General features: G+C 45.7%; 1 protein-coding gene across 1 annotated transcript; it reads right to left on the bottom strand.

The window, feature by feature from the left end:
* Positions 1-1,853: 1,853 nt before the first annotated feature.
* Positions 1,854-24,206, bottom strand: CCNT1 (cyclin T1). The gene is made up of 9 exons (XM_066585799.1): positions 24,040-24,206; positions 20,834-20,915; positions 19,278-19,406; positions 13,510-13,570; positions 11,140-11,202; positions 9,645-9,690; positions 6,558-6,721; positions 5,324-5,394; positions 1,854-3,160 (listed from the first exon to the last, which is right to left on the bottom strand). The coding sequence occupies exons 1-9, from the start codon at positions 24,183-24,185 to the stop codon at positions 2,000-2,002; spliced, it is 1,923 nt and encodes a 640-aa protein (XP_066441896.1). The 5' UTR covers positions 24,186-24,206; the 3' UTR covers positions 1,854-1,999.
* Positions 24,207-25,667: the final 1,461 nt, after the last annotated feature.

Raw genomic sequence — 25,667 nt, 5'->3', positions numbered from 1 at the left:
AACCCTATGGAAAAGGGTGGAGCTGAATTTGGAAGTAAGGAGCCATATTTTCTAACTCCGAACAACCCCTTTAAGAACAGTGCTCTCCACCACAGCTTTCTGAGCAATTCCAAACCTCAGCAATTTTAATGTAATTTGTTATTTCCAAAATACCAACAAGCTAAAAAGTATTATAATGGCCAATTTTCTGAATGGATATTTAAAGCATTACCTATATAAATAATCTAATTATAAAGAGCAGTAGGTCAGGCCGGCAATAAAAGACACATACCAGTGTCAAATATCATTAGTGATAGGCGGAACTGCGAGAAACTGTGATTTTTTTTCTCTTAAAGGGCCACTCCAGCGAAAACACATTTTTCCAACCCTCACCTGATTGCCTGTCACTTTGGAGGTCCCCCCTGTGTATTGTAGTCACTTCCATGCAGTGCGGCCCCCTGTCTATTGCTTATCAGGCATCATTTTGGTGGTGAGATTTTTGCTTTCACTGTCACATCAATCCCATGATGCATCAGCACAGTATTACATACATGAGCAGCTAGAGAATGTACCATCCCTACTGCAGGGAGGACACTGCCATTACATTCTGTATTCACCTAAATAAGCTACAGACCATACGTATACAGTCAGGAGGATGAGCTGTGATCTCCTCTATTGTAACTGTGTGACAGGAGCTGTGTGAACTATGATAGGAGTGTCTGTGCCTCTCTCTAAGCAGTTTTATGTAATAACATCACACAGTCTGAAGAAAACTGACTAGAAACTAAACACTTTGGCCACCTGCAGACGGCCGGGTCAGATCCCGCTGCGAGAATTTTCCTAGCGGGATGCGGTCCCATGCCCCTGCAAAGGCCTGCGGCTTACTCGCTCCTGGCGTCTCCTCTCTGCGCTGTGTGCCGGCTGCAGCCCAGCCGGTGCATGCGCAGAGAGGAGCCGGCCCGTCACCACTGACATTTCTGTGCGGGCCTCTGCGAGACTCGCACAGAAATAGAACATGCCGCGATTTATTTTCCATCTGCCTAGGATTGCGTATTGTAATGCAATCCTGTGGCAGCTGGCACGGGCAGAAATTTTGCGGGAAATCCCGCCACGGAATTTCCGCCCGTGTGCAGGGGGCCATAATGGCAAGCACACCTGAGCTGGTCAGATCACATGACCATCTATGGAAAAAGAGTCTGGGAGTTACAAATGTAAAGCAATAACTAACCAACGTAACACTAGCTGACCGGGGGGGGGGGGAGGGAGGAAAGCTACATAATAAATGGAAAAAAAAAATTAACGGGAGTGGCCCTTTAAGGCAGCAGATTGAAAAAAATGAATTATTACAATAAAATTTAAAATCTCTAAGACAGCACAGAAAAGCGAACAATAGACATGTATGGGAAACTTGACTGAATACTCAGCAATCGAAAAACTCACTTCTTGGATCTTTTAAGCCTCTTTATAAGTTTGTATTTGTAACCACTTATTCCATTCGCACACACAGTTGGCATGCAGAATAACTTTTCAGTGTGAATCCTGAAAAGAGAAAACGATGCTCACATAAAATACCTGAACATGCTAGTAAAAAAGAAAGAAAAGAAAAACTGGACTTCAAATTGGGTGCCTTGAAAATCTCAAGAAAAAGCTTGCAAATCTCCGTCTTAACATAAATAGAGCAAGCTACATTTAAACCATATTGTACATCCCATTAAGAATGAGATGGATGAGACAAGATAACGGGGGGATGGGGGGGGGGAGTGTAACGGAAGGAGCTGTGGCGATTTTTAAAAGACAAGTGGTCGACAAGAAAACCCCCCAAAAACATCAGCTGTTGTATGACACTCTACGGAAAAGAAAAGGAGACACGGAAATAAGATTTTAAAATGTAACTTAAGACATGAGATACATGACACAGTATATGGAAGAGCACAGAGAAAATATGCTGGTAAAATAGTGCTTAGAAAGTGGCTATAGAACCCTTTCATGCAAGTCTGAAGATGTTGAACTTCGCTAGAAGTTATTTGGGGAGTGGTGGCATAGGTGGCGGCGGCTCGGCGGGAAGCGGAGGCGCTCGGGGTTTGTCTGTGTTGCTCGGCCTGGGTCGGCGATAATCCCCAAATTGATGTAAATACTGAGGCGGCTGCATGGGCTGCACTCCTTGTGCACTTAGCAATGAATGCAGCATGTTCACAGTGTCTTGGTAATCAATAACCTTAGCAGCACTGTGTCCGTTGGCACCGGAGGAGGCTTCCCTCTCGGTTTTGCCATGACTACTGCGTGGTCTGTGTGAGGCTTGTGCCACGGGGACGTCAGTTGTGGGAGTTTTGGAAGTTCTCCTTAGTTTGTGAAAAGAGGGATCGTGGCTGCTGATATCGTCTGAAGAGGGCCTCTTTCGAGAGGGTACTGATGTTTTGTGAGAAGAGCTACCTAGAGAAGATCGCTTGCTACTTGAGCCGGTAGAGGGGTCCTGATGGTGTTGACGGTGCGACTGGCTGTTGTGATGGTGGTGGTGATGATGGTGATGAGAAGATGAAGAACTCCGGTGTTTTTCTCTACTCTTGCTGCTGTTACCGCCAGTCTCTTCTATTGGCACCTTAATGCAAATCTTTCCCTCCTCTGGTTTCTCCCGGTGGGCTACAGGAAGATGCATTTTCAGACTGGTAGATTTTTCTGTCCGTTCGCGACTTACGTCATGCAAGGGAATCTTTAAAATGATGGGTGAAGTATGGCTCTCCTTCTCCCGCTCTCTCTGCTGCTGAATGAGTAAGTTTTGAGCAGCGCTTGCGTACTGTTCCTTTAAGTTGGCTCCCATATGTTCCAGCTGTCGTTTCTGAGCAGCTAACTCTTCGGCGTGCTTGGCACGGTACTCCTTCAGTGATACTTTTGCAGTGGCCGGTGGTTTGTTTACTGGTAGTTGGACCTGATCCAAGCATGGGTTGTGCTCACTAGTCCTTTGCGGCTGCCTCTGGTTCGGGACCAAAGTTCCCCATGAACTTCCAGACATTGCGGAATCTCCTTTTGATCCGGAGAATGAATGAGAAGAAGAGTCAGACAGGGGGGAACAGTTTGTAAAACCACCGCGGGAGAACATTCGAAGTATCATCTGGTCAGACAGATTGTCATTGCTATCCTCTTTGTCACAGCCGTCCTCTTTAGGCTTGCTGTTTGCTTCAGTGGTCTGAATGATAAAACAGAAGACAAGTATATTCAGAAGAAGGCTAAGATCGGTTCTTGTATGACTTATTATGAACAGATATCCCATTAACACTTCCACTACCAATTACACATACGATACATTATAAATGATCGAGGTGATGAAAATATCAACGCCTGCTTCTAACAGAAGGCACAAGACTCTACCCAATCCGTCGCACTATGAACAGCCAATTGACTTATAAAAGACGCTGTTGAGTCCAACAACAAATCTTATCTCCCGGCTGCCGCCAGTCTTCTTTTTACGCCAGCTGCAGCGGTCATGTGGTTGTTTACCCACGAGACCGCTCCAGCCAATAGGAGGCCCCAACACGGGACATCATCAGTGCTGTTCTGTAAACCCGCCGGAGCATCTACATATGGAGCCCTGGTTACATCACCAGTCAGATGCAATGGTCAGCGCTACAGTGCCAGGGTGAGTATATGGCTTCTAAACTGTTTGGGGCACAGGAGGCCCAAAAGAATATTTAAAAAATTAAGTTGAACAACCCCTTTAATACTAGTTTAATGTGCTATCCATTAGAAGAGGGCAGTTGGATTTATGACCCAGTGATGCACTGAGTAAGGGTGTCTCTAAAATACCCATAAAAGGTTTCAATTTGCAGAGCCCACACTTTACAATGCTGGAGTGCAGTACAGTGCATTGTGAGAAGAGTCTGGTCGGTCAACGGCTCTCCTCTTGTAATCTGCTACCGTGTTTCCCCAAAAATAAGACCCTGTCCTATATTAATCTTTGCCCAAAAAGAGGCACTAGGTTTTATTTTCAGGATAATGTCTTATTTTACTTACCTAGCAGGCTCGGTCCAGGTCTCCCTCCCGCTGCTCTCCGGAACCCCAGCGCGCTTCTGGCAGTTCTTGGCCACCTACAGACAATAACTTCCTGGTTACGGGATTCATAAATCCTGCTTCCAGGAACCGATGGCACTGATTGGTTCTCATTTGCTGCAGAAAGTGATCTTCTGTGGGCAGCAGAGAACTGTAAAAAGCATGACGGAGCTCCGGAGTGCAGCGGGAGGGACCTGGGCCGAGCCTGCTAGGTAATATATTCCTTTTTTTTTTTTAATATGTAGTGCAGCTAGGGCTTATTTTTGGGGTATAGATAATATAAGCTCTAAGCTAATTAAGCCTCCCCGAAAAATCAGCATAGGGTTTATTTTCAGGATAGGTTACCAAAGGAGGTGGCGAGTTCTCCTTCAAAGTGTTCAAACAAAGGCTGGACAGACATCTGTCTGGGATGATTTAGTGATCCTGCACTGAGCAGGGGGTTGTACCCGATGACCCTGGAGGTCCCTTCCAACGCTACCATTCTATGACTCTAGGTCTTATTTTTGGAGAAACAGGGTAATAACCAATTTTAATACAGTTCTCGTTACATATGACACTGAACGATCCCTGCACTAGGAACAGCTGACACATTGTGATCAGTAGCATATTACGACGTGATTGCCACATCACGTTTGCTCTCAGATAACATGCTGACCTCAGTGCAGAAGGCAACATTTGACTGCGGGCAGGAAATCTTCCCCGACCACAATGCAATCTTTCAATAGGACAACACTTTGGGTCATCGAGCTCAGGTCACTAGAGTGGTTGGAGGAACACAACAATGAATTCTCCACACTGCTTGGCCCCCAAATTCATCTGACTGTAACCCAATTGAACATGTTTGGGATATGCTGGAGACAGCTGGAAGATCTGCTCCCACTCATCCGCAAAATGTGCAATGACTGATGGAGCTGCTGCAGTGGGCACGGGTCAAGTTGAGTATAGAGAATGTTCGCGACCTTGTGGAATCTGTTCCCCAACGTCTGGGAACCATGACCATCCCAAAAAGTGGACCAACCCATTACTGAGTAAGTGTCCCTAATACGGTGATAGTTCAGTGTACGAGTGTTGACATTGTGCTACAAGATACATTTACACTCTCTGACAATTAACGCTTCTTACAAAAGCAAGAACGCGAAGGAGCAATTAATACATTTTGCCACTGCATACAGGGAAATGCAACACACATAGGCTTAATCACAGCTCCTGCAGAGAGATCACGGACTGTATATTGGTGCCCCCGCACACACTGGTTGCTATACTGATAGGTGTTGTATAAGTGATGTATTGTAAGTAGACTTACTCTCCAGTTTCTTACGCGCTTCAAGCGATTGGGCGTTCTCTCTAAGATCTGGAGAAATTCATGTGTCAGTTCTGCAAATAATAAGGATATAGTTACAGTCAAGGCTTCACTATACAAAAGTAGGAATATGACAGCCTGCAAATCCTTTGTATTTATGCGTTTCAATCTCTAAAACTCCAATAACGATGTGTTTTCTACACTAAATGGTAGTATATATTGAAATACTATAGATCAGAGTATAAAAGTATGATTCATAGAACATTCTCAGCAATTATTATTGCCTGACCCTGTTTATTATTTAAAAGGGCTCTAGTTTACATGTACTAAGGGTGCTGAAACACCAGACGACCTGTCGGGCGCAGATGCCCAACAGGCGGTCCCAGCGATGATCGTTCCTGTGCTTTTGCACAGGAACCATCATTGATAGTGAATGGAGGTGGAGCTAGTCAGGGATTGTTCGGCCGCCCGTCTCCATTCACAATAAATAAGGCAGTCGTTTAAAGATGAAGGACAGCCTGTTTACACGGGACAATCCATCGTTCAGTTCCTATGCTTGCAGAAACTGAAAGCCGAACAAATTTCTTGTTTGTCCTTCATGCATTTAGACTGAACGATAATAATTCAGATTCTCGCTGATCATGGGAATCTGAACGGTTTCTTGGCCCATTTACAAGTGCCTTAAAACTAAACAAGTAAAGGCCCGTTTACACACAAAGATAATCTTTCAAACGATTGAAAGTTTTTGCGATCATTTTGCATAAAAGTACTAATAGGCACTAATGCCCATTAGTACTTTATTAGCTTAATTTGTGTGTAAATGAGCCTCCGGAGCTGCTTGCAGAACTCAGCGGGTAGTCTGAGCTCTGCAATTAGCTCCCTTGTTCTGGCACGGGCTACTAAGAGGAAACAATGATATCTCTGGCTCCCATGGAGATAACAGCCTGCGGTCCGTTTTATCGCACGGGTCGCAGGGAGAATACAATATTATCTCCTCCCCCCTTGGAGAATAGAGCATGCAGTCTGAAGGATGGATTTTAAGCTCACCTAAAAATCATTGTTCAGGCGGAAAGTGCACGGTGGTAACATTTACATACAACGATTATTGCTCAAAAGCCATCGCTTAAACTAATTTTGAGAGATAATGGTTGCGCGTAAACGGGCCTTAATACAACTTCCAATCTCCTGATCTATATATTATAGACATCAAATATGTAATTTAATAATAAATACAAACCATCCAAAAGCTTCAGTGTCACTGTCACATCCACGTACTCCCACCATGGTTTCCCGTCTGTTGACACAGGGATCTCCCAATTAGACCACTTACAAGCCAAATGGATGCAGACACACGCCACTACCGGAGGGGTGTACTGCAGGCTGAACGTAGTTAAATGCAGGCTATGGGAAAGCAGATAAAATATTACATATGCAGAACAACTTTGCTTTGGAAATCACACTTTTCATATTTAAAACTGAGAACCTCAGGAGTTAAAATACAGCCGCCCGGTCCTGAAGAGAAGATTCAGGAAAATACAGCTGAGGACATCCCTGTACTAATCCCTATTCACATACTGAGAGTAGCATACTCAGACAATGAAAGGTCTTTCGGCTCTATATCTGCCTTTCGGTATCGTCAGTCACCCCACCCCACCCCCTCACTCCTCATTCACATTAAATGGTGGTCAGTCCCACAAAAATCAGAGGATCCTTATAATGTCTACATGGGCCCTCAATTTGCACTATTAAACAATGTTAACACTTTATTTGGCCAGTTTACAGAAGCCTTTTGTGTTACTGGTGTAATCTCCCTTATGAAATGAAGAGGGTCGCTTCAGTGTATTCTCTGTGATGATATTATTATAATTTAACCCTTTGCAATCCAGTTTTGGATTCAGGGTCTCCTAGGGGGTTTTCTCTTTCTGACGTTATACAATGGCACCATCTGCTGGCTAGAGCCAGTACTGTGGTATGGGACATGCTGAAGAGGCCCCCGACAACAGAGCGGCCAGTAATCTACAGTAAGAATACCCTGCTGGATGTCTTCCGACATCGGAGCTGTACAGCCTTCAATCAGAATGTTTTTAGACGTCAGACAGTGGATTTGAAAGGGTTAAAGGGCTTGTCACAAGAGTGCTACGTTGCCAATAGACGTTTTCTCAGCATTTAGTAGAGTTCTAAGTGAGCAGCATTTATGGACCAAACCTTAACATAACCCGTTATGGTGGCCTGGCAAATTAGATCGAATAGGTTGAACAAATCATCATCTGGTGAACGCACGCAGCCATATACACAGTGACCGGCACAGTCGTTCAACTGACTATACATGTTCAATAACACTGATGTATAATAGATCTTCCTGGATCTCTCTCTCTCAAAGAAAGTCCTTTCGGATGAAAAATTCCAATGTGGCCGACTTCGTTCCAAACGATGACGGTCTGCTGTTAAATGTTACAGCTTTGGTTGTTGTCATCCATTTCCACTAACTTTAGCCCGATGTGTATGGGTACACGGGCGTTGGGTTTCAGTTTTCCTGCTACGTTCAGGGAGCAGAAAGGAGGACTATCCGGGGGTGAACGGCTCCGTCTTAGCGGAACGGACCCCACTGACTATAATGGGCTCCGTTGACTTCTACGCTCAGCTGCCCGACTTTTATCCGCAAAAAAAAGGCGGCATGCAGCGCTTTTTCTTCCGATATTTTGTGCCGGATCTGCGACGAAACCCGGATGTGAAACCACCTTCAGCTGCAGGGCTGCATATGCCTTTAACCCCTTAATGACGCGGACCCTTTTTCTTTTTCCATTTTCGTTTTTTCCTCCCCCCTTTAAAAAAATCGTAGTTCCTTTAGTTATCCATCGACGTCGCTGTATGAGGGCTTGTTTTTTGCGGGACGAGTTGTATTTTTCAATGGTGCTATTTAATGTACCATATAATGTACTGGAAAACGTTAAAAAAATTTTAAGTGGAGTAAAATGAAAAAAAAACAAACGACATTTCACCATCTTTTAGTGCGTCTTGTTTCTACGGCGCACAAACTGCAACAAAAACAACATGATAAGTTTATTCTATGGGTCGGTACGATTACTACGATACCAAACTTGTATAGTTTTTTCTTACCATACTACTCTTTTTTTTCAATTATTTTCCGCGGTCATTTTGTGCGCGCAATAACCTTTTCTATTTTTCCGTCAACGTAGTTGAGCGAGGGCTCATTTTTTGCGGGATGTCCTGTGGTTTCTGATAGTACCAATTTGGAATACATGCGACTTTGTGATCGCTTTTTATTGCATTTTTTCTGGGAGACAGGGTAACTAAAAAAGTGCATTTCTGGCATTCTTTATTTTATTTTTCGGACGACGTTCACCGTGCAGGAAAAATAATGCACTACTTTGATAGATCGGACTTTTATGGATGCGGCGATACCGAATACATATATTTATTGTATGATTTAGATTTTTTAATAATAGATATGGCAAAAGGGGGGTGATTTAAAGTTTTACAACTTTTTTTTTTTTTACAATTAAAAAAACTTTATTGATTATTTTTTACATTACTTTGAAGTCCCCCTGGGGGACTTTAACATGCGATGTTTTGATCGCTCCTGCAGTATGACGTAATGCTATAGCATTACGTCATACTGCTTTTTCACAGGCAGTCTATTAAGCCACCCCACGGGGATGGCTTGATAGGCAGTCTAGTAAGGCAGCCCTGGGGCCTTTCATTAGGCCCCCGGCTGCCATGATACCTACACGGCTCCCCCGATCTCACCGCGGGGGGGCCGTGCGGGACCCCCGAACATCGTTCGGGGGATTTAAATGCAGCTGTCAGAACTGACAGCGGCATTTAAATGGTTAATAGCTATTGCTCACGGGTGTCAGCTGTTATAAACAGCTGACGCCCGCACTGTATGAAGAGAGGTTGCCATGCAACCTCTCTTTATACATACCCAGCGGCTCCATGACATACCGGAAGGGGTTAAGCAACTTTTCCACAGTAGTATTCTGTAAGAGTAAGGGTGGTCTGACACCTGCGTTAGGGCTCAGTTCAGGGGTTCTGTCCCTCTGCTTAGTGTTTGGAGGATGTAGAACTGAAATAAACTGATTGCTTTTTTCCCATTGATTTTAATGAGATTTAAAAAAAACCTGAATGCTTCCGTTTTTTTTGACTGGACCAAAAACGCGGTCTAAAAAGATTTCAGTAACACAGAATTTAGGAAAATTGCGTATTATTCCACATTTTCCATGTTAACCCCCAAATGAATGACCCTGTGTCCTATAATAAGTACTTCTTCACCCTATACCATCAGATATATGCTATTATTAACCTGTTGGTTGCCATGAAGTAGGACGTCTGAGCCAAGTCCTTGCTTGCTGAGGAGAAAGAGAAAAGTGATTAAGTGGATGTAGAATCCTGACGAGAGGCTATTTCACATAATACGCCGTATTTACATGAGCGAGCGTGATATTGGTCCAAGAATCTCAGACCGATGTCACGCTTGTAAACCTGCAATTTTCTCTGTGATTGCAATGCATTTTTCAGGAAAAACACATTGCTGGCCATGCGTGAAAAATCGTATATTGTTTCAATAACAGGAACAAAAAAAATCGCAAGTGCAATGCTTTTTTTTTGGCCTCGTATATAAAACAATGGGTGATTTCGCCCAAAACATACTGCCATTTTTCGGGTGGATTCAGACGACCGTATATTGGCTCGTTTTTCACGCCGAGCCGATATACGATGTCCTCATCTGCAGGGGGGGGGATGCAAGAGCCAGGAGCAGGAACTGAGCTCCCGCCCCCTCTCTGCCTCCTCTCCGCCCCTCTGCACTATTTGCAATGAAAGGGGGCGGGGATCGGCGGGGCTAAATTCTGAGAATTAGCCCCGCCTCTCCTCATTGCAAATAGTGCAGAGGAGCGGAGAGGAGGCAGAGAGGGGGCGGGAGCTCAGTTCCTGTTCCTGGCTCTTCCAGCCTCCCCCCCTGCAAAGAGAGATGACGTATATCGGCTGGGCGTGAAAACCGAGCCGATATACATTCATCTGAATCCAGCCTTCAATTGTGAAAAACGCCCATGTAAATTAACCCGAACTGGTGCCTTTTTCTTGCCTGTGTAAATCCGGCCGTACATTATTATTTCAGACTCAGAACGCAGATACAATTAAATAGCAGAATTATTTTCAGACTTGTTGGTTCCGCAGCGCTTGAGATCCTTGCAGAGTGCAATCAACAGTTTCTATACCTACCACAGAATTGTAGGACACAGCAGTACGCATGCTCAGCCACTCCTCACTATGGACACCCATTCTATGGAACAGAGAAGGCCCCCTCTAAAACTTATCTCCTTTCCTATGGAAAGGCAAAAGGTTTTATTGGAGAGAAAAACCCTTTAACCCCTTAATGACACAGGATGCACAGTTATGTTTGGGGTATATATGGAAAATGATCTGGGGTCGATCTCGCTCCATACAATGCAGGTGCCAGCTATTTCTTACAGCCGACACCCATCCACAACAGCTCATATCAGCAGCACTGCTGAACGGAGCTGTTAACTCTTTAAATGCCGCTGTCAATTCTGAGAGCGGCATTTAAATGCCCCGACCGATGTTGGGGTTCCCATACTGCCACCCCTCCACCCCCCCCCCCGCAATGATTCATTCACGTGAAATACTACAATTTATTAAATGTAGCATTACATGTCGGCCAGTTTAATCAATGTAATGTAGTACTTGGATGAATCAGGTCCGTCGGTTCTCTGCTTAGGCTAATAGCCGTTAATGCATTGATTTCAATGTGAGCCCGTATAAAGAAAATGCATTCTCACCTCTTACCAGCTGAGTGCACTTGACTACATGAGTATGTGGGTGGTCAATGGTAATTTCAAACCCTAGAAAACAAAAGACAGGACTTGAGATATTAGACTGAGGTGAGTACTACTTGGTCTGAAGTGGCACATTGTAATAGAGAAGATAACAATGGACAAATCAATTAAAGAGTAGCTGTACTTTTTACAAACTTTTGACAAGTCACTGATCAAGTGTTTTGATCAGTGAGGGTCCCACTGCTGAGACCCCTGCTGATTGTTAAAGTCAGGGGGAGTGCTCTGTCCTAACGGTAGCTGAAGACGAATGCACATAGGTCTATAGACATCCTCTATAGGCCTCTATGCATCCGTCTATAGCTGCTGAGAGGAGCCGACAGGGACAGCGCCAGGGTAAGTGTTGCGACCCCGGCAGATGAGTGGGTGTCTCAGCAGCGGGATCAAAACATGACATGTCAAAAGTTTGTAAAAAGTGCGGTTACTCTACAAAGGGTTAACTCTCAAGTTTTTAATATCGAGAACATTCATTACAAACCATATAAATGTGTCTATGAAAAGTGTTGTCTGCTGCTAGTGAGATCAAACATTAATGACACAACAACTGGGGTCAAATTGTACAACAAACCCATGCTTTTATTTCCAGAAATGGCCCATAATAATCAGTATTCTATTTTATACACGTCCCTTCATACTTCAAGAAGCATTTTTTCTCACCACAAAGTAATGATAAAGGTCAAATGGTGATGACAGTAAAGCCCAAATTACCCACACTTGGCTCAAAATTCCATACACATTATGGTGATTGATTGGGTATAAAAGCTGTGCCTATCTGACCCCCACAGAAGCCATAAAAATGACCGTATTGTGCAGAAGATGTACTAAAACATACAAATATAAAACTATTCAAAATTGGTATCGCTGCATTCAAATTGATCTGAATGGGAACCTGACATCAATTTTTTACATAGTAAACGACCTAGACCGCTTAAACAGTCTTTCCACAAAGTCACTTTGTTGGAAACTGGATTAGTTTTATTTTTCCTGCACCGCATGCAATTTAAGGATGATCGGTCCACTGGGCAGGCTGGACCGACTCTGATGCCTTGTGTACCCCACCAAACACCCCTCTCTGTGCCAGTGACATGGAGACGTTCCCCACGTTATTGCTGCCATGGTCTAAATGTCGCGCATGCCCCGCGCCGTGACCATCTTCAAATTCAGCTATGCAGTCCTTGCGCTAATACTATAATTTAGACTGTGGCAGCGATGACTTGGAGAACATCGCCACGTCACTGACACAGAGAGGGACGTGTTTGGCGACAGAATCGGTCCGGCCAGCCCACCACGGGAGGATCCGGCCCACTATGGATGATCCAGCCCGCCACGGATGATCCGGTCCGCTCACTGGACTAGCCGCCTTAATTTGCATGCGACGTGGGACAAATGAACCCTGCATTTTACAAGTATGCTTGCAACACGATTTCCAACAAAGTCACTTTGTGAATGCCCATCATTGTTTAAGCAGTGTCGGCGGTTTACTATGTAAAAGACTGATGACAGGTTCCCTTTGATATTTCTACTACATGGTAAATACTGGGAGGGGGAACCTAAAATAAATGTCAAAATTTATGAATTTTTGCTTTCTCTCTGAAAAAAATGAATAAAGGCTAATCAATAAATTTGGCCTTCACCCCCAGACCCTAAAAAATGATGGCATTGAGAAATACAATGAATAAGACCTCATATAGTCAACTCAGTGGGGAAAAAATGGGCTTATTATCAAATGAGAACAATGTAAAACAAAAAAGGGAATCTGTGACCTCCAAACAGCATTGTAAATGATGTTATGGTGCTGTTCAGGGAGGCGATAGGGAGCTGGGGATGTAATTTGTATACGCACCTGCTCTCCCGTTGCCCCCCAATGAAGTATGTGCGCAGTTTTTAAAAATGTGACTTTTTTCAGATGGCTGTGCGCACGCTCTCCCGTAGACTTTGATGGGAGAACATGCGCATTGCTACTCTGAAAGGAGTCACACTTTCTTGCAATGTGCAGACTTCACCGGGGGAGTATTGCGGGGTAACGGGTGAGTATACAAAAAATACATCCTGGCTCCACATCACCTCCTCGAACAGCACCATAACTCAGTTTACAGTTCTGTTCGGAGGGGACAGGTTTACCTTTAATCCTTAAGACCAAAAATAGGGGTTAAACACTGCACATAGCAAAACAATAATGTAGAAAGGCCCTTGATTAGCAAGAGTGTCATCCACCACAGTGTTATTCTGCAGACTCTTCCTCCAGGTCAGTCTTGCTCCAAGGCTTAGTAGGGGCTTGCCAGACTTTCCCATTTTCAGCCATCCTGGAAGACTTACCCAGGGTCTGCAGTATAATGCTCTCTAGAATGACCAGGTCTTGGGCTTGTTGCAGGTATGCCTGTTGTTGAGAGGACAGGCAAATTACTCACTGGCAAGTACTCTGTACAACATAACCAGGGTATGCAGGCAGGGTCGCCAACTGGCCATGGTCCTGCAGTGACTAACGTTTATGTGGCTTCTACACAATGTACAAGAAAAGATTCAGTTACGTTCTGATCAAAAGTTATTAGCAGTGAGAACAGACCATTCCCAGTTGGCGAGGCTACATGCTAAACATATCTGCCAAGCAACAGGGGCAAAGGGTCCAGTGAAAGACATGCAAACAGGTAGGTAACACAAGCATGCTCATACTATCCCCCCTTATAAAACAGATCCTTATGTAATCCTATCCCACCGGGATGCCTCAGCCTTTCACTGAGCTAATACCACGACTCTGCCCTAGTCCTGTGAGACAAAGAGAATAAAAGGGTCCAAACAAAACTGTTAAAGTGACCCTTCAGTTTCCAGATCAGATTCTGTGTTGGGGCAAGAGATGGGGTATATTACCTGCAGTTTTTCTTCCCTTCCATCCCTCCGATTTGCCGGATCCCGTTTTCGGCCATCCAGGATGCGGTGCTCTCTTATTGGCCAGTACTGATTACATGACCAGCTCTGGCCAATCAGAGAGCAGGTATAGTGTATTGGTAGTCTAATAAGATTGGGTTGGCCATATGGACAGCTGAAAACAGGACCCGGGATAGGCGGATCAGACAGACAACATAGAAGAACAACTGCAGGTAATGCACCCACCTCCATTCTTGGTACACAGATTTGTCCTGAAACCGGAGCATTGCTTTACCATCACCATGTACTGTGCATCCTTCTGCCGGCTTCCCCTAGACCTAGTATAAGCTTGGAATACAAAACATTAGTAATTGTCCCCTCATGATTACAGCATGGACTGTGCAATTAATCTATGTTAAAAGGGTTTACCAGGGAGAATACGGATGACCTATCATCACGATAGGTCATCAATAGTTGATCAACTGGGGTGCATCGCTCGGGACCCTGACCGATCAGCTGAGCGGGTGCATGCTGTCAGCGCCGCAATAAAACAGAGTTCGAAGTGGAAGTCTCCATGCCGACCTCTGTGTAGTGGCCGGCGCTTGTAACTGCAGGCACGTCTCATGTTGATTTCAATGGGAGAGAAGCCAGCTATGCCCATATCCGCTTCCGTGTCCTATGACACGTCTGTTCCGCTGCACTGGCAGCACACTGGGCAATCAGGTGATCCTCCTGCCCACTAAGTAAAATATATATATATATCCCGCTACATAAAATCTTGTACTTGAATAGGAAAAATCCAGATATGTTTGAGCAAATAATATGGTCACAATTCTTTTTAACTTTTTTACCTGCAGATCTATGTCTTCAAGAGACCCATTTGACAGCAGACACTCTATACAGCCTAAATAAATCGTTGATCGGTCTTTCTTATCATACTACTTATACAAGATATTTTAGGGGGGGGTGGAAGATCCTAAGGCCTCATGTCCACTTGCACGAGGGGAGATTTATTTGCAGATACTGTACCTGACTGACACTTGAATGTATTTTGGTTGAGTGTGTATATATATATATATCTTCCATGTCCCACTATTACTTTTGGGAGATTTTAGTACTATTATACATCCATACTAGGATAGCCTACTGGTGGACCACGATCGGTCAAGTGATCCTCTTATAACCTTTGATCTCCTGCCTGGAGGGTCCGAGCCTTTTCATGTCCCTCAGAACGTGATGTCTTGCACTGACCTAGCCTTAGCGAATGAGCATTTATTGAATAAAGTACACAAAGTGGAATATCTTCCAAGGTCGCTGTCTGATCACTCGTCAATACTAGTCATAGTAAATCTGTGCAAGAAAGGGGGGGGGGGGGTCAAAGTGAGATCTGGCATCTTAATCCTTTCTGAATTCCCCTACTAGATGATATTGCCATTGCCCAACATACAGAGGAATATGTTATTATTAATATTGGTTCTACAAATCCTGCAGTGGTCCGGGATGCTGTCAGAGCCTCTGTGGATACAGAACCTCTGTAGCGTTAAGAATCGGAGTAGACAGATAGGAAAGGAACTCGGTAAACGGGTGAGTGAAGCCAAAGCGATTTTTATCCACCAACCCATATGCTTATAGAGCAAACTGGTTCCCGGCGGGAGAAGAACTACAAACATATATCCTTGATATGACTGAAACTACAGCTAAATCATAGGGGGGGCTTCCTATGTTTCATGCATGAGGACCTTCTCTGATCACAGTGAAATTCTTCCAGTCTTCAAAGATTTTTGTAACAATTTGTATAAAACTAAACTACAAATGTCTAAAGAACAAAAATATTGTCATTTGTAGAGTCTATTTCTCTCTATAGGAAACGCATAAAACCTTTCTGGCTTCATCCTTCCAATTGGAGGATCTGCAGGAGCTGCTAATGAAGGGTCTGGATGGCCTTCCCATAGGGATTTATAGGAAGTTTGGAGAGCTTCTAAAGCTGCTACAAAATGCTTTGATGGCTGGCTACTTTCCGGATTTAATACGAGAGGCCATAGTTGTTCTTTTATCACCAGGCAAAGACCCTTTGTTACCGGACTCATATAGGTCTATCTCTCTTTTGCCAATAGATATTAAAATAATTGCAAAGGCTTTGGCTATAGGTCTCTCCCAGGTGATAGAACAGCTATTATTCACCCAGATCAAAGTGGCTTTAAACCTGCAAGGTCTACAGCAATTAATCTGTGTTGCCTGTATGTGAATCTACAGGTTCCTACTGAGGGTCAAAGAGTGATTTCTTCTTTGGATGCAGCCAAGGCCTTTGATGGTGTTGAATGGGAATTTCTATGGGCAGTGTTGTTGAAGACAGGCTTTCATACATACCGTGAGATTATTATAGGCAAGTCCGATGGCTTGAATACGGATTAATAATCAACTGACTGAAGCACTCACGTTAATAAGGGGCACACGGCAAGGTTGCCCCGTCTCCCCTGCTTTTTGGGATTGCAATAGAGCCTCTAGCAATATACATATGGGCATATTCTGGCATTAGGGGCGTCTATTGTGGCAGATAGAATTGCTCTATAGGCTGATATACTTCTGTTTTGGCGGACGCACAATCTTCACTCCACAATGCCACAGAATGTATTTCTCATTGAAACATCGAGTACAAAGGGGTCAGAGCATCTGCTTCCGCTGCGACCCCTGTGTAATTGCGGCGCTGTCAGCGAGCGCACAATCAGCTGATCGTCGGGGTCCCGAGCAGCAGACCTCGGCAGATCAACGATTAATCACTTATTCTTCCAAAGCAAATAAATTGGCATTAAACATTGACATGCAGCGGAAAAGTTCTACGCAAAGTTTGTCAGTGTCATGGCAAAAAAAAAAAAGGATCGGCAAGGATAAACACGCTCATTCTTTTCGCATATTCCATCCAGACCGCAGATTAGCGCCACTGAATGGGGATAATCCTTGTGCGGATCTGTTGGCACACTATCGCATTTTTGCTGCAAATCCTCTTGTTGGATTTGCTACAGGCAAACTGAACACGTGTTAACATACCGTAATGGGTTCCGCCCTTGTGCAGCCACTCCTTGTACAAACATCTAATAGATGTGTCAGAAGGTTTAGTTCCTCAATATATTCAGCAAGAAGCTGTCATTGCAGATCTGAGGTGCTGTGTATAAGGAACACTTAGTCTATAGTCACACAGGCAAGGGCAATCTCAGTCAGTTACATCCGTTTTTGTTTAATTTTGAAAAAAAAAACTGAAGGTGGCCCACTTGATGTTATTTAATACTTCCATTTGAAGTCAACAGATGTGTAAAAAAGAAAATGGAACGCACCCAGACACCATGCAAGTGCATTTCATTTTTTCTAACACACCTAGTGACCTGAATGGGCGATCCTGATCGGAGCATCGCACCAGAACAGGACACGCTGCAATTTTTTTTTACACGGACCATCAGATACATACATTGACTTTAATGGGCCGGAGTTCTGTTTCAAACTGGGACGTCAAAATCATCCGTGTGAATAAGCCCTAAAGCAGAGTCAGTGAGCAGATGTGTTACGACTAGAGATGAGCAAGCGTACTCGCTAAGGCAAACTACTCGACCAATTCGGGTGCCAGCGGGAGAACTTTCTCTCACTCTCTCCGCCCAGCTCCACCTTGCTCACTCCCGCAACTCAAAGCTCTTCCCCGCTGGCACCCGAATCTTTAGAGACGAGCGGGCAGGTACTCGCATAAGGCACTACTCGCTCGAGTAGTTTGCCTTAGCGAGTACGCTCGCTCATCTCTAGTAATGACTTTTCAGATCGGCTAAAATATTTCCCTTTTCTACGACAATGAAAAAAGCGAGCCATTGCAAGATTCTCAAATATGTCTGAATATTTCCAATTACTCTCGGAAGATACAAGCAGGAATTTGATCGGTCGTTATCGACTGAGTTTTTGGAGCATATGTCTCCCTAACTTGTCCATAGACATATACAGTAATATTGCAGAATCATTCGGCTAACCGGCATCAGTCACAGCTCCCCCATAAGCATTCCTGTCAGCAACAGTGAGCCTAGAAGGGGAATATTTCTCCTTGTCGAGAGAGCCCCACAATAGGTTAGGGAGTCTAAGGGTAGGGTCACACAACGGTCGCTGATGAGGGGTTTCCGCCTTTAAAACTGGCGGCAGAAATACGCAGCTATGTGCATGCAGACCCGCAGATCCGTACACGGATTTAACTTTTTTCTTCTGCATGTGGATTCTTACAGAACAGATTCCTACTGCACTGCAAAATGACTAGGGATGCCAGCCAAACCAGAATATCAGAATTACCCATCAGTGTACAGTAAATTACCCCCAGGATAGGTCATCAAAACTCGTTCGGCAGAAATCCGCCACTTGGGATCCCCTCCGAAATGCTTATCCTCCAGCATGCTATCTATCAGTGGAGTAGGGCGGGATGTTCGCATTGGTGTACAGGGCCGGAAGTGTAATAAGCCACTTCAGTCCCACAGAAATCAATGAGAGCGATGCCTCCTATTACAGTTCCTGCATCTCATTGTGTTCAGAGCCAAAGTTGTAATAGGAGGCATCTCTCCCATTGGTTTCAATGGGAGTGAAGCTGACTATTACAATTTCAGCCCTGAACACCAATGCGGACGCCAGCCCTGCTGCACTGACAGCGGGCCGGGTGATCAGCTTCTTGGTGGAGATTCCGAGCGGCGGATCCCTGAAGTTAAGTCATCAATAGTAAGAAAAGGTTCAGTCCCCTGACCAAGCTGAAAGGGCTGCAGACCTGTTACACGGACTTCAATGTAAGAAGCCCTGAGCACACAGGTATAGGCACAGCTGCACTTCAATAGAAGTCTATGTAACAGCTCCTGTATCTATGCATGAAGGATAAGGAGCAGTTATTTACAACCACCTAAAGCAGCAACCTTTTTCCATATGTATACTACAAAGTGAGAGTACACGAAGGTCAGATAGTTCAGTATTGTCTCATCAGAGCAAGTACTAAAGCCAGTAATAAAGAGGAAATAAATAAAATTATATATATATATTTCTCAACATGTTACAGACTTTATGCTCATTGCTGACCATTACGCATGCATGTTCGTTACGTATACACAGTGCTAATCTCACCCCAATTACTAGATCAGGCTGAATATTGCACCATGTGCGGCCGGCTATATACCCTGGACTATCTGTGAATGTAAACAATCTCCATAGCAGTTACATACCTCACTTTGGGTGTCCGGTAGGGGTTCCTGAGCATTGAGACAGGCATGAGCAACCTTGATGACGTGCTCCAACTTACGAGGCTGTTCCTCCACCTTCGCTGCCAAAAACAGTGCAGCCGGTGCGACAGTCTGAGATAAAAATGATATAGAATGTTATAGCTACTTTACGAATACCCCAGTTACTTAAGGGCTGTTTACACGGGACGGAAATAGCGCAAAAGTCGTTCAAAAGAATGAAATTGCGCAATAATCGTCATGTCCAAATGCCCTGCCGTCACGCGCTATTCGTTTACAGCTCGTTGGTCGCTCGCTTTCAACAACTATGAAAATAATTGGTGACTTCTCGCTGAGTGTAAACGCTCAGTGCTGCGCAAAGAATGTGAAGCGCCGAGCGAGACGCCAGCGGAGCTCTGCCTGTCTAAATGCTCTGCACAAGCGCCAACAACCTAGTGGTGACGTCAGCGATCGTGCAGTCGTTTCGATGACTGCCGTCCTGTCTAAATGGGACATTACAAGTGTAATGACGTGAAGCGTGACTTCCTTTCATGTAGTTATATATCAACGGGCACAGAATTCTTACCTCCTCAATAACTGGCGGCAAATCTTTTGCGCCACATTTCTGAGATCCCATCATAAATGTCTGGTCGATACGGCTTTAACCTCCGAGAACTGCATCTAATGTTAGAATGGGGGGGTCCTTTGACCTTGTCCCACCACTGCGGCCCCTGATGGCTCTTCTACATTGTTTCTGTAGCATTCATATAAATGAATGGCAGTTAGAGAAACCCCGTAGCCCAGCGAGTTACGCTATTTAACCAATTTGGGAGTTCTACAAACAGCTTACCGTGTTTCGGTAACGCAGACTCACTTCTATGGGAGTAACAGAAACAGCATTGTACGGCAAGTTCAGCTGTTTCCATACACCCGACCACCAGTGCCCATACCGTGTTTGACTGCGATAGGAATAACCCTTTAGGCTAACTTCACACGTGCAAGTATGATATCAGGCCGTGAATCCTGCCCCCATATCGCCCTCCCCACAATGTAAAATCCCCAGGGATGTGAGTCGGTTTTATGGCAAAACAACCTCACATCACTTTGGGGAAGAAGCAGATCGCAGACTTTCTGCCATTGCTTTCAATGAGTGGCGCTGTGAGATCACGCACAAGATAGGACATGCTGCAATTTGTTTCCTGCATGGCATCACATCGCGGTGCCATGTGGGAAAACATCACTCATGCATAAATCTTGCGTGACCTTGGGGCCCGTGTGAAGGCGGCCTTAGGGTACGTTCACACGTAGTGAAAATCAGTACCAAAATCCACATCAAAACCACAACAAATAAAAAAATGTGTCACAATCTGCACCATTGGAGCGGACTATGATACAGATCCGCAGTAGATTTCACTTCTTCAACTGAAAGGATGAAATCGGCTGCGGATCCGCATAGTAAACCACGGTGCGGATTTTGACATTTCTTTTAGTGATTGACTAAACAGACTGACTATAACCGCGGTCCGGCGTGAATGACAGTGCAAGAGACAACACACACTTACATTACGGTGGAATCTTGTAAATGACTGGACCATATAGAAACGATGCATGTACACAATGGCCGTATTAATGGTCAGTTGAGTTCTACATTGGTAATACTAAGGAAAATCATCGGAGTACATATATATCTGGACATCAGTGGTGGAGAAGCAGAGCGCCCCCTGAAGGCAAGTAGTTATTATTGCACTCTTTTAGGCATTTTTGAAGCTACTCTTGATAAACCCCACGATAGCCTGTCATTGAATACATCTTCAGATGAGCAGTGTGTAAGAGAATACATGTTCCAGAAATCTACGTGTGATTATCATTACTTCCCTCAGGACACTTTCTGTCTTGTACTGTAGCTCCCCAGAATACGGACACGCCATAGAATATACTGTACACAACTATAGTTTAGGGCGCCGGTGAAGTCAGGTGAGCACTGCGGCCAATCAGAGGCAGCAACATCCTATCACAAACTCCTGGCATCATGGCGCCCAGGATGTGAGCGCTGATACCAGAACAGGAAGTGACATTGCAGCCACTGATTGGCCGGAGCACTCAGCAGACTTCGGGCCAGCGCTGACAGCGGGAGATTCAATGGAGCCACTCGGCTGCTTCATGAGGGGGAGAATAGAGGTGTCTATTTTTGTTTGTTGGTTTAGAGCGTGCTGAGGCACTTAAAAAAAAAAAAATTACACTCAGACGACCCCTTTAAGCAAAACGTGGAGTTGTACACCGGCATTCGGACACAGATTTGTTGCAGGAATACGCATATCTGGGGTGGCGGTTTCTACAGTCTAAACACGGATTTCTGCAATTCCCATTACCATGAATGAGACGGTCTCTACTGGGCGTAAATACACCCGTGCTATAGGGATGCAGAGGTTGTGGTGGCACCGGGAGCCCCAGAGACCACCAGTACTATAAATTGTGTGTATTTGGGGGCTCATTACAAACCGTGAGCTGGGGCGCAGGGGGATCAGGTTACATCTTTGCTCACAGGACAGTTATGGGCGCACACCACGGAAAAAGGCCACAACAAAATCTGCATGCAGAATTCTGACGCGAAAAATCGTGTTTCCGTATCAAAAAGTGTCGGCGCTTCTTGAAGCGTAAATGTGATTTTCCATGTTAGAATTCCGCCCAGTGACCGCTAAATCCACGCCAAAAAGCCACGAATTTTGACAATTCTGCAGCAACTTCCACAGTCTAAACCTACCAGGAAGGAACGGGGATTGTCGAAGCGTCATTGCATTGTACTGTATGTAGTTGTGAAATCCCCCAATGTGTTACCTAAAACTTACATGGTAGAAACAAGAGCGGTGGTCCTGCAGGGTCGTGTGAACCTCAGGGGGACATTTTTTGCCTATTTCCTTTTAATTCCATCAACATTTGTGTTTCCAGGCTTATTTCATCCGAACAAGTGATGCGTGTTGAATGCCGATAATCTGTACTAGAACTGCGTTCTACAGAGGGATCGCTGCATTAGGAGCCGTTGGCACGTAACATCTTGTCACCCGTAACGTGGTGGCATGATCTGTTCTCATTTAACGCGCTGACCTCTCCTCTGCGCAGTGGAAGACAACTTTTAGGCAGACATGGCGAACTGACTTTGACCGCGGGCAGCTGGTTGGTTGGCAGTATTTCTGAAAGAGCTGCCCTTGTTGGTACATTATTGATACTGCAATTCGGGAACAACCAAGACTGGTTGAACCGTGGCCAGACGTCTAACGGAAGATCATACAGCGGGCGGGCGCGTGTGGCTGATTCTAGAGGTAAGCGTTTGGTCTCGTCAACAGCGTGCCACAGTGGACCAACTAAACCAGTTCGACAAACCTCCACAATGACCATGCGTCGAGCGGAGCTCAAAGCTGAAGACCAACAAGAGTTCCGGCATCATCCCCAACGATGTCTGCATAGGCAACAGACCTCAGATACATGAGGGCGTCCCGTTTCCTTTCGAACCATACGGATCACCGGGACCGCAGCATGAAGCCGTACCCCATGGGTGCACCGTTGGGGTTCCACAGGCCGGTGATGGCAATGTCATGATCTGCGGAGAGTTTTCTTTGGATGACCTAGAACTGTTGGTCATCATACCAGGATCCTTGAATGGTGAACACTACAGGGACCTGTTAGCTGGCCTTCTGCACCCATATCTTCAGGAAGCCTTCCCCGACCACACTGCCATCTAACAACAGGGCAATGCTCCGTGTCATTGAGCTCAGATCACTAGGGAGTGGTTGGAGGAACACAACGATGAATTCGGCACACTGCCGTGGCCCCCAAACTCACCGCCCCCCATTGAACATGTTAGGGACATGCAGAGAGGGGCTGTGAGATCTGCCGCAGCGGGCGGACCCAAGTACGGAGGATGTTCGCCACCTTGTGGAATCCATTCCCCGACATCTGAAAACCGTGAGGTGGAGCAGCCCGTTATTAGGTAGGTGCTCCTAATGCAGCGATCACCCCGCGTATCTCCGGTCATATCACACACAGCTTATTACACCGGGGGGACAGGGCACACTAAAAATAAAAAGGTAACACAGAGTTTATTAGATTAACGACACCACACCGCGGTCCGCAGTTTATTACCAAGTACATCGTGTTCGGTTTTTATTTTTCGTGTGCCTTGTACGTCTGACAATCCGCTTGCGCAGCTTTTGCGGTTTACGCTAATTGGCGCGAGGATGTGATAACCTCTACAGTCACCGCTGTCCGAACCTGGTAGGAACCACATGGATTCGCCTTCCTACAGTCCCTTTAAACGGGTATTGTCCTTAGGATAAACCGCGTCCACCAGCGGGGCCCTGCGCAAAAAACCCCCCACCAAAAACGAGTTTATATTCGCCTCTCCTGGAGTCGCCGACGGTATTTGGCGGTGACTTCCGAGTAGTCAGGTGACCGCTGCAGCCAATCACGTCTCCCGGGATACGACCCGCTGCGGCCACGTTCTTCCACCATTCGAAAATCACCGCCAAACTCCGTCGCCGACGCATCCGGCGACTCCAGGAGTGGCGAATATCCCCTCGTTTTCTGCAGGGCCCAGTGGGGTTATAGCTTAATGACATCCCCTTTAAGGGCAGATGAGGCCCATGAGGTGGGGACCTCCCAACCACAGGGGGCGGTCACTACAGGAGTAGCCCGCCGCCCTCGGGTGTCGCACACCACCGCCCAGCTCCAGGCCTTCCTCCCTGACAAGAGCCCCGGCGGCAGGGAAGGATACACATTAAGCCGTTGGCCCATGTCCTGCAGAAGGTTGGCCGCCTGCTGCCGGTACGACAGTTCTTTATCCGGGTCCAGGCCGGCTCGGCGGGAGGGGCTGCCGTCTAACTGCTCCCGGGTGAAATACCAACGGCTCGGCGGCGCCATGACGGGGAGGGTAGGAGCGCGCGAGGGAAAACAGGAAGTGCGTAATGCCGAACGCCGCGCCGCCAGACCGCCTAACCCGGAAATACTAAGGGAAAAAGGGCGGTCCGACGTGACGTAAGGTTGCGCTCGAGAGGTCACGTGACACTTAGCAGTCACGTGACTGTCTAGCAGAAGTGGGCTGTGAAGTAGATGCAGCTTGTAGAGGCGCAGGAGGAGTTCGGAGTTCAGTTGGAAAGCAGATGTAGGAGCGCAGGGTGAGTTGGGGAGGACATGGGGGGTTATGGGAGTCATTAGGGGGGCATTGTTTGCTAATGATTTTTGAAAAGCACATGGGGGTAGTGGGATGATTATGGGGTGGTGACGGCAAATTATATGTAGACGGGGGGCTGCGGAGGGCACAGGGTGTGTTTTTTTTTAAAGAGTAACTTAACTTTCAGCTAACTTTTGAAGTGTCAAAAGTTTTGATCAGTGGCGCTGAGACCCCCGCTGATCGCTAGAATGAGGGGGCTGCAGCGCTCTGTGTCCTCTTGGCTGGGTTTTTGTAAGGGGGGCTCTATAGTAAGCGCTATACACCTCTATGCGGGTGTATTTAGCTTCCAGAAGGAGACGAAAAGCAGTAAAGACAGTTGAGGGGCATAGTACTCGGGCGAGTGCTGGAGCCACCTCATTCTAGCGATCAGCGGGGGTCTTGGCAGCGGAACCCACACTAATCAATCAATCAATCTCTTATACATGTCAAAAGTTAGAGGAATGTGCAGTTACTCTTTAAAGTGCTGATGATGTACTGATACAAGGATGGTATAGAACCACATCCCTCAGCATGGAGACAGCCAAACTGCTGTATGGAGGAGCGTCACATAAAAAAACAACACACACACACCTCACCTAAGTGTGAACAGTTGTCTTCCGGCATCTCTTCTGGTCAAAAATTGGAAAATCCCCGCCTCCATGAAGCGCTGCTAATCAGATCCAATGCTCAAGTAACCAATCACAGCTATTCAATGAATGAATGAATGAATGAATGTATGAATTGCTGTGATTGGTTCATCGAGTGCTGGCTCTCATTGGATGAGCCACGTGGCTCAAGCACCAATCACAGCCAGCCCTTCTTGGAGGCGGGGATTTTGATCCTTCAATCCAGGAAGGGCTGGCAGAAGTATAAAGATAAGTGCTAGAGATGAAGAGGAGATGTTTGCCGGAGATGACAGCGCCTCTTAGGTGATGTATTCCTTTTTTATGCAGCTAGGCCTTAGTTTAGGGCTTTTACAGTAGGATTTCCTACTGTAAAAGTTGCATCGCACCGCACGAAAACTGCATTTTCATGTGATGTAACAGAAAGGAAGGCTTCATAGGGAAATGGGCTACAAAGAATCGCAAATTGCGGCTGTATAGAGCAGGCCACGATTTTGTAGTCTCGCAATGTCGCAGGCTACATAACATCACTCCTGTGGAAGAACCCATAGAAAAGCATGGACTCCACAG

This window comes from Eleutherodactylus coqui, chromosome 1 (assembly GCF_035609145.1).
Source record: "Eleutherodactylus coqui strain aEleCoq1 chromosome 1, aEleCoq1.hap1, whole genome shotgun sequence".
In the NCBI taxonomy this organism is placed as follows: domain Eukaryota; kingdom Metazoa; phylum Chordata; class Amphibia; order Anura; family Eleutherodactylidae; genus Eleutherodactylus; species Eleutherodactylus coqui.
The sequence above is the reverse complement of the archived record's forward strand: the minus strand, read 5'-3'. Positions and strand labels throughout refer to the sequence as shown.